Genomic DNA, 10,022 nt, shown 5'->3' on the forward strand with positions numbered 1-10,022 from the left:
GGACAAATGAGGTATTAAGGAGTCCTTCACACCATCTAGGATGATCAATCTCGCCTTTGTATCCAATTCCTCGTACAGTTATAGCTCCTTAGGGCTAGTCGGCTTCTTGATGGCTTTCTCGGCAAACTCCTAGATCCTGTTGACCTGCAAGACTAACTTGTTCCTTTCCTTCCATGGACTATAATTGGACAACCCTTCCAACTTGTCCTCATATTGGAGACCAACTTGTAGCTTCGACATTATAGTGATCCCTTCACCTATAATGTGACCAAATCCCTCTTAAGTTGTATTGCACTGTGCATATTCTAATTCATTGTCCCTTCAGAGTAGCTTAGACACGCTCTGATACCATGTTATTTTTCCACGATTCTGGTGTCTAGGATAGAATCTTAGATCACAGACACTACCAAATCAAGAATCACAATGAAGCTACTTTGCACAATAGAACAATATACAATAGTAAATCCACTAGTGCACAAAATATACACAATTTTTTACACAAGTTTGTATAATAACCCAATCTTCATTATATTTATCTGATTGAATAATACAACAGTTCAGGGCTCCCGTACTAGGGATAATGAACCTAAAATATCCACAAGCACAATAATACAAAATAAAAGATAATTTGACAGTTTAGCTGATGTAGTCAACGAGCACAACTTCTTTGCCATATCTTGTACACTTTCGGGTCCTTCGCTCCTAATTTGTAGCACCTACCTCTATCAGTGCTCCAAGTCCATCTGGCCACTGAATCTCGACTATCCAATTTTCTCTCGCATTGATTGTTATTCCATCAATGCATCAACACATCAAGGCCCCTATTGAGTTGTTCACAACTCCATCTATGAAAAACTCACAACTACCCACTATTGCTCCTCAACTACTCAGGGTCTTCTTCCCACTATAGTCTTCCTATGTTGCTCTAATGAAGAATAACATAGGGATGGAGGGTTTCCACCTATCACCATCAAATGTCACTTCTCCAATGATGAACACAAGCTTCAACAAAACGCTCCTCTGGCTGGCCAAACCTTGAGCTCCAATCTGCCTCCTCTAGTAACCTCCTTAGTAAATTAAGGAGCTACTTAGGCTACCCACACTTCACCCAACTCAGATTTGTCCAAATTCCTTCTTGTCCACTTCTCTAGGGATACTCTTGGACCCTTTCACGCTACCCTCCAATAGTCCACAAGGAATCCAATACAAACTATCCACACTAGGACCTCATCCCTAGCATCAAATCAACACAAAATCATCATAACATACCTTGGTTTATAAGTTTGTTCACTAATGTACTTGTTTCTACTCATTAGGGTTAGTGGCCCACTACTACAACCCTCACAACCTTGCTCAAACAATTGTTCTACAAACGCATTCATGCTCTTCCTTACTCCTTTGTTTAGTATTTCTTCTTAGGAATAGGCCAACCTTAGATTAGGCCTACCAACCCTCTCCCAATTTCCCAACACTCTCCAAAACTCCTGCGACACCCTACAACTATAACAATTGGCCTCTCAAATGTGCCTTACAACCTCCTGCAATATGGAATACCTGTGTTTTCCTGTACATAGGCTCTCCCACGCAAAACCACACCCAAAAAGACCTTCAAACCTCTCTCCTAGTCTGCGGCCTCCACAGTGCCAAGACAAGTAAACACTCCAAAAACACAAAAATTCCCATGTTTTATCTTTCTTTCTTTTGTGGCTACCTTAGAGATGAAATGATAATATTTGATGCTCATGGATGTGATGCTCCCTAACTCACCTCAATTTATATCTAGATTGAAGGCTGCATCAAATCAACATGGTGGGTTTGTATAGCTATCTAATAGCTCAAGCCTACATGAGTTGACATCTATAAAAACCCACCAAATACAATTAAAAAAATCATATCTCATGAAAGACAACTCGGATTTGAGTGATTTTCAATGTTCCTAGCTGCCCTCGGAATCCTCTATCACCTGAAATCATCGCATATCCAAAACTCCTCACGGATTCACACCCACATGCTTGGGTGCAAAGCCCACTCCTTAGGTTCGAAGCCCACAAAATACTTTTGTAACACTCCAAACCCTGAGGCCTAGAGTACCTCATAAGCTACCAAAAAATCAACACAATGGAGGTCAACATCTTTACAAAGCGTTCTAAAATCACTTCAAACATTAATGCCAAAACATTAAATAACATTAACAAACCATGAAAGAGTAGAAAAAAGCATCATCCATGGCCTTTTTATAAACTTTAGATTTGATATCATTGAAGCTTCCATTAAACTCTTCCAAAAATGAAGGCCTCCAGGTATCTACAATAAATGACACTACATTTGCCACCATAATGCATAGTACAAGATATTTCTTGAGTGTAATATGATGGCCTAAAATTTTTAGTATCATGAAAAACATTTCTTTTGCAAAATCCTTTGATGTTTGTGTATTCTAAAGCAATCACAATCATGAAACAACAATTCTAAAGCAATTGGTATAATAAACATGGCTTCGTCCATGTTGGGGAAACTAAATTGTTTTTTTGTTTGACAAAAATATCATTTTTGTGCTTGAGAAGAATAAATGAACTATACACATTTAACATAACTATACTCATAAGTCAGCGATACTCTTTCACTTAATTGCATTGACCTTTCACACCCTTACATTAACTCTCGCTAGCGACCACCATGCTACTTAAGAGCTCTTACCTTTTAAACACGCCAACACTTAAAAGGCACTTTTATTTTTCTTCTCAAGATAGTTCAATTAATGTCAATATTTTATTAGAAGGTTAGTCGCAATTACATTATTTTATTTTCTTCGCATCAAACCCCTAAAGATTACACCAAACTAGCCATTATCATGTAAATCAAACCCCTAAAGATTACACCAAACTAGCCATTATCATGTAAATCAATTTAACAGTTCGATTTGGGGTAGGTTTATCTTTCAAATCCCATTAATGTAAAAATATAAATTAATCAATCAATAATCACATCTCACATCCTCGTACTTATCTTTATTTAAGACTTGCACACACTCGCTAAATATTTTAAGATTTATGAATGTCGAGCTTGTAAGGAAAATTGAATTTCGAAAACCACCCTACATATAAAAAGAAAGATATTCAAAATATCACATGTTAAGACCTGGGAATGCTAAAGATGTAATATAAAATACAATTTTGTTGCGAGTAATGCATCATTTTATAAATAATGTTGAAATATTGTATACCTTTCTGAAATATTGTATTTAGTTTAACTTTATCTTTTTAAGGTTGAAATATTGTATTTAGTTTAATTTAGTATTTTTAATTTATTTATAATTACAAGGGAATTTTTAATATTTATCGTAAATTATAACTATTAATAATGGTTTTAAAAATTAGAATTTTTTTCTTATTTTTTGGTTGAGTAATTATTTGTAATTTTGGGATAGGTTTAGTAGTTATTTGTATGGTTATTTACTTGGAAAAAAACTTAAATATTGTATTTAGTTTAACTTACATTTTTAATGTTGAAATATTGTATTTCATTTAATTTGGCATTTTTAATTTATCTATAATTATAAGGGAAATTTTAATTTTGGGATAGGTATATAATTTGGTTAAGTAATTATTTATATAGTTCAGTTAAGTAATTATTTTTAATTAATTTTAATGTTGAAATATTGTATTTAATTTAATTTGGCATTTTTAATTTATTTATTATTATAAGGGAATTTTTAATATTTATGGTAAATTATAACTATTAATATAATGGTTTAGAAAATTAGAAATTTTTTTGCTTATTTTCTAGGTTGAGTAGTTATTTGTAATTTTGAGATACTATCCCATCTTGTCTATCTCTCTTGTTTTGAACCTGTAACTTATTAAAAGAAAATACATGCTCTTAATTATGAGGCCCAAACAAAGAAAATACATGCTCTTAACTATTAGGCCCACTCAAACTGTATATTAATATATTTTGAGGTCCAAACTTATTAAAAGAAAATGCTCTTAACTATGAGGTCCAAACAAAGAAAATACATGCTCTTAATTATTAGGCCCAAACAAAGAAAATACATGCTCTTAACTATTAGACCCACTCAAACTGTATATTAATATATTTTGAGGTCCAAACTTATTAAAAGAAAATACATGCTCTTAACTATGAGGCCCAAACAAAGAAAATACATGCTCTTAACTATTAGCCCAAACAAAAAAAATACATGCTCTTAACTATTAGGCCCACTCAAACTGTATATTAATATATTTTTAATTGTATATATATATATATATATATTTGTATTTGTATATATATATTTGTATATATTTGTATTTATATATATTTGTATTTATATAGATATGTATATTTGTATTTATATATATATATATATATATATATTTGTATTTATATATATTTGTATTTATATATATATTTATATATATTTGTATATATATATTTATATATGTATTTGTATATATTTGTATATATATTTGTATATATATATTTGTATTTATATATTTGTATTTGTATTTGTATATATATATATATATATATTTGTATTTGTATATATATATTTGTATATATATATTTGTATTTGTATATATATATATATATATATATATTTGTATATATATATATATATATTTGTAGATTTTCAAAATAATTAAATTATTATTTTTAGGCCGATAGGCCTTCCTATGCATCAACAATCGTCAACACTTTTAACCTGCGCCGTTGGATCAGGGGAGACACTTTCAATGGTTGATTTGAGGGGAGACACTTTCAATGGTTGATTTGAAGTGTGATTGCTTTTTCCAAATATGGTTGAGTTGCCTTACTGCTTTTTCCCATTCTTTTATGTCACTATTGAAGATATTTTTACTGCTTTTTCTCTGCCCGTGGTTGTTGCTGTTTTTCTTCCCCGGCTTTTGGCCAGCACTGTTCTTCTTCCCTGGATTTACTTGTAATGTCTATTGTAGTTACACATCCAACGATAACAGGAACAGGTGAGTTGTAATGGATGCCGGTACAATACATTCAAAGAACGCTAAAAGTTAGCTGTAATTTTGAGATCGACATAAAAATACTTTTCAAGCTGCCAGTAGTTCACAGAAGGTTCACACAAGGGCTCTGGTAGATTTCATCAAATGGCATCTCCGCCTGCCATGACCACCCTCAGTTCTGATAAGATAAACATGAATTCCAATCTGCAGAATGCCTGGACTGTACCATCTTATATTACTGTTAAGAAGATGAAGATGAGAAGAAATCCCCAAAAAAGCAGCAGCATTGTCAGAGCTCAACTGGTACAGTTTCAAGCAAAGAGAAGGATGGATGTTCCGTTCAGACAAGGAGCTAGGAAAGGAGAAGATTATATAAAAGAAACAGAGAGGATAGTGAAGATTACATTTCCAGATTCTTCGAGGGTTAACTATTTGGGTGACAATCTCTGGCGAGCTCGTCTGAGGCCTGTCACATTCTTCACCGTTACGGCCATCCCCTTCTGTGATGTCAAGTGAGTTCATTCATGTTTAAAAGCTTCTTAAACATCACCCAGTTTCAATTTCTTTGTTTTTTCATCTTTTGAAAGCGACCAAATGTAATATCTACATGGGGTTCTTTTCAAATTTGGAATTATTGTAAGCTATTTCTGTGAAAAATCTGCGTTGCAGGGTTTTACACACAAACAACTCCCTCCAATTAGCATCCAATAGATTGATTTTAGATATAAAAGTTCTTCCAGGTCAGAATAATGGATTCGATTTCCAATTTAATTTGCAAGGAGAGCTTCTTGTACACAGGGAGTCATCTTCGGTTTTAGAAAGTGAGCAGACTCCCAGCTTCAGAGGGTGGGTTACAATGGGGTTAGATGCGAATCTTCCATTACCCTTCTCTTTGATGGAAGATTATATTGTTCTCCCGGTTGGGAATGGTATCTTGGATCAAATTTTAGGGGCCATGGAGAGAGAATTGTCTTCCAGAATTATAAGGGATTACAACATTTGGTGCCATGTTTCGACTCAGCTAACTGGTACAGTTCCACAACTGTCCGCTCCATGAGTTTTTTACTTTTCTAAATTCTGAGTTTGAGCATATCAAAATGTATCACTGTTTGGTATTTTAGTGAATATAATGTATGTAAATCGAATGTTAATAGAGGTTAAATCTTTTCTGTACTTTTGAATCAGAGAACAAAGCCGGTCGAAATACATTGAAGTTAAAATATTAATTAGTCCCATGAATAACACAGATACATCTCAGGTTAACGTATTTGATATCAAGAAATTGAATGACATGGCTTTGGAGTGTTGGTGATGTTCTCCTATTTTCCATTTAATGCTACAATAGTTTTAGCTTTTTTATATCTATAAAAACATTAGATCTCTTCTGATGCAAATTTGATGCACCGAGATTTCTTTTTGAACATTTTGAAAAGTTTCAGACAGCATTCAGTACATTTCTAAGTTTTGCATTACATTCTAAAATGATTAAAAAAGATAGAACATTTTAAAAAGTTTCAGACAACATTCCGTCGGTATATTTTTAAGTTTTGCATTACATTTTAAAATGATTAAAAAAATAGTTAGATGTTAGGGTGGTTCAGATAAATTTGATCAGGTCAAGTTGACTTGTGGTTTTCATGGTTTTTTTTTTTTTTTTACTGAAGGTGGCAAAACCTATCAAACTCGGGTGTCAAAACCAACAGTGAGGGCAGCCATCTCTGGCTGCTATCCGTGAATGTAGGTTTGACTCATCACTGTTATCAAGGAAAACCATGCCACCTATAATAACTCGCTGGTGGTCCCTAAGGGAGCAGGCTTCCGCTCGTGCCAGATGCCTCTGGGTCTTGGACCGTTAACCTGTTTCCTTACTTCCGAGGAAGACAAGCAATTAGCCAAGTCGACGCAGTTTTACGGCATACTCCAAGCCGACATGTTTTATGTTTATAACAATTCATAGTTTTATTTATGGTATTATTCTCTAATATAATTTATTTAAAAACTCAACAAAATCAATGACGATTATTCCCAACGCCTCTGGGTCTTGGACCGTTACCCTGTTTCCTTACGTCTGAGGAAGACAAGCAATTAGCCAAGCAGAAGCAATTTTACGGCATACTCCAGGCCAACATGTTTTATGTTTATAACAATTCATAGTTTTATTTATGGTATTATTCTCTAATATAATTTATTTAAAAACTCAACAAAATCAATGATGATTATTCCCAATGGCTATTAAAATCAAACAATAGTATCTTTAAACACATCCACTTCTCTCCATGTTTTATAATCCTAAGTTGCAATATCTTACTACTCATAATTTCAGTTGCTATATCTTACTAATAATTTCATTGTTTTGGCACTGTGTAATCGATATTTTCGATACCAGTTTGTGTGTTATCTATCTCTCCTTAAATTCAGAGTTTAAGGTCAAACTAAATGCAGATATATTATGATCTCATTGACATAAAACATATCAATATATTTTTATTTTACTTCACGTTTGGTGAAAGTCCATGGAAGCCAATATATCCTTTCAAGGATTTATTTTATTTTGGGCAATTTATTGACTAGGTTTAGTTTGAATGATTGAATTATTATAATATTTATTATTTTGAACCAAAATACAATTCTTTCAATTTAACATTTCTATCGACCTCTCTTTGCACTTTTTGGGGCAATTGCTAGTAAATATATATATATATATGTAGATTTTCAAAATAATTAAATTATTATTTTAAAAATGATTAATTCATAATAAATTTAAATGGTGATGATAATAAATATGACCAATAAAGATAGATGTAAATTGAGAAAAAATTTACAACCGTCATAGAAATATGCTTTTGTCAAAAAGAACAGTATTTAGCTCAGAAAAACTGTTACCATATACAAGTGACCAAACTAAATAAACACAAAGACGATAAACATATAGTCGCCATCCTAAAGCTTAAAATGTCCAAACTCTTAAGAGCACAAAGATATATAAGACTAGCCGGCAGCTGTGGGGTCGGTCGACGGTTCGAGAAGCTGGTTGATGCTCACGAGGTATAACCTCCTGAGCGGGCTGAATTCGGGATGAATTCCTGCAAAATTTTCACAGCGTTCTCATAGTTAATGAATCCCATGAACCAGAACTCGTGACGGTCCACCGTCACGATCTGAATATACTTTTCAGCCGGATTATCTTTGTTCGTGGAAGGCTTCACAGCCGTCAGATTCACCAACGGGATCGCAACCTGCATTCAATTTTATCACTATTTCAGTTTTCCCCAATTTGAATTTTGTATACTAAAGGACTCGAGAAACTAGCTGGCATCACTCACCCTGTAGTAACTCCAGGACGCCTCTCCGGAGGGAGCGGTGAACGACAAGGGGCGATCGCTGCAGAATGCGATCTGCACAGTGGAGATGTACAGAGTTCCGGCAACGGGGCCTGTGGATGTCGACAGATAACAGGCGTACGCTTTCTGTAACTTCTCGTCTGGAGAAACGGAAAAGGTCTGTCGGAACAGAGCTTCAAAGCCTCCTTCCGTTAGGGCTTTGGCACCCAAGGTCAGCTTCCCCCATGCCACATCCGGCATGCTGTTTCCAGTTTTCACTGCATTTAAATGGAATCCATTAATTTAAAATGCAAGCAGGCAGCCAAGAACAAAACGATAAAGGTGAACTTATACTTACAGTTGGTCCAGACCTCTGAGGACAAATTCTCGGCTTTCTTGGCCCATTTGTTGAAGCAGTGATGCACCGACTTAATGGGGGCTGTGTACACACAAATCTAATATATGAGAAAAAAAAGAAGATAAAAACAGAGAATGCTTTGTTCGATCAAAGAATTTCTTTATGCGAACGTACACTTTGAGTCCATTGCAGATGGTTGCACGATATACGAGTTGGGGATGGGGTTTTCCGCCGGAACTGTCCACGTGGCAGCCTCTTGGTTTTGAGGATGGGCGGAGGGGACCGCAGGAGGGCCCATGACTTTGGTGCCCCATTTTCTGCTATCCTTATCCTTCTCTGAGGTACCTGAATCTCGATTCACCGCCTCCGGGGTAGTCGGACCCTCGGCGTCCAGCTTCGGATAAACGATCGGCTGCGTTACTCCGGCAGCTGTTCCGGCTTTGCCTGTGTAATCGGATTGAAGAAGCTGTTGCCTCTGATCGTCTTCTTTACTCATCATTGCAATCTTGTTGTCGAATCAGGGCTTAAGAATTCACAGAGGATACAAAATCCGAGCACAATCCACAGAAAATTGTCGAATCAGGGTTCAGAATTCACAGAAGATACAAAATCCGAGCACAATCCACAGAAATTGTCGAATCAGGGCTAAAGATTCCCAGAGGATACAAAATCCGAGCACAATCCACAGAAAATCGGTCTATGCTGATCGGAATACCTGTAGAGTTGTCTAGTTGAGATTGCAGATTTATATAAAGGGTTGCGTACAAGTGAAGAAATGGGGGGTCGCGGGCGTGGATCGACCGCTTAACCTCACCGACGCTTGTGTGCACACGTATTGCTGGACGCGTGGGAGATTACTTCGAAAAATAATCAAAGAGCCTTTCTGGTGGGACAAACAATCGCGATGAACGATACTACTGGGGACATCTGTTACTGTTGTGATAAAAAATTGAAATAAATAAAAGGATGTGTTTTATTCCTCTGTGAAAAAAAAAAAAAAAAATTGAAATAAATCGTTTAAAGAGTGGTTTGTCTTTTTGTGGCGTCGGTAGACAACGCCGTACTTATACACCGATAGTTGCCGTAGATAGAATGGTTTACGGAACGGAGAAAGGCTACTTTATCGTCTAACGGATAAAAATTCGAGGAGGATGGTCTGCCTCATTAAACATTTATTATTATTATTTTTGGGGGAGGTTGAAGTTATATTAATCCACCAGGAATAAAGGCTTTCTTTTTATTCATTAATGGGTAAAATTTCGAGGATGGAATAAAAGTTTTTTTTTATCATTAAGGGGTAAAAGTTCGAGGATGGTATGTGTCATTAAACAATTTCTTTGGGAAAGAGTTATATTGATTTACGAG

The 10,022-nt window shown here is 35.1% G+C and overlaps 2 protein-coding genes across 2 annotated transcripts; one reads left to right on the plus strand and one right to left on the minus strand.

The window, feature by feature from the left end:
• The first annotated feature begins 5,098 nt into the window (after positions 1–5,098).
• Positions 5,099–6,089, plus strand: LOC149203048 (uncharacterized). The gene is made up of 2 exons (XM_089400085.1): positions 5,099–5,491; positions 5,649–6,089. Exons 1-2 carry the CDS (start codon positions 5,124–5,126, stop codon positions 6,034–6,036), a joined length of 756 nt encoding a protein of 251 aa, XP_089256211.1. The 5' UTR covers positions 5,099–5,123; the 3' UTR covers positions 6,037–6,089.
• Positions 6,090–7,820: 1,731 nt separating this feature from the next.
• LOC149203049 (GEM-like protein 5) lies at positions 7,821–9,386 on the minus strand. The gene is made up of 4 exons (XM_089403322.1): positions 8,832–9,386; positions 8,658–8,738; positions 8,303–8,577; positions 7,821–8,215 (listed from the first exon to the last, which is right to left on the minus strand). The coding sequence occupies exons 1-4, from the start codon at positions 9,154–9,156 to the stop codon at positions 8,018–8,020; spliced, it is 879 nt and encodes a 292-aa protein (XP_089259448.1). The 5' UTR covers positions 9,157–9,386; the 3' UTR covers positions 7,821–8,017.
• Between the last annotated feature and the right edge of the window lie 636 nt (positions 9,387–10,022).

Source organism: Pinus tabuliformis, chromosome 2_1 (assembly GCF_031772625.1).
Source record: "Pinus tabuliformis cultivar Carrire ecotype Pingquan chromosome 2_1, CPIR1, whole genome shotgun sequence".
Classification (NCBI taxonomy): Eukaryota; Viridiplantae; Streptophyta; class Pinopsida; order Pinales; family Pinaceae; genus Pinus; species Pinus tabuliformis.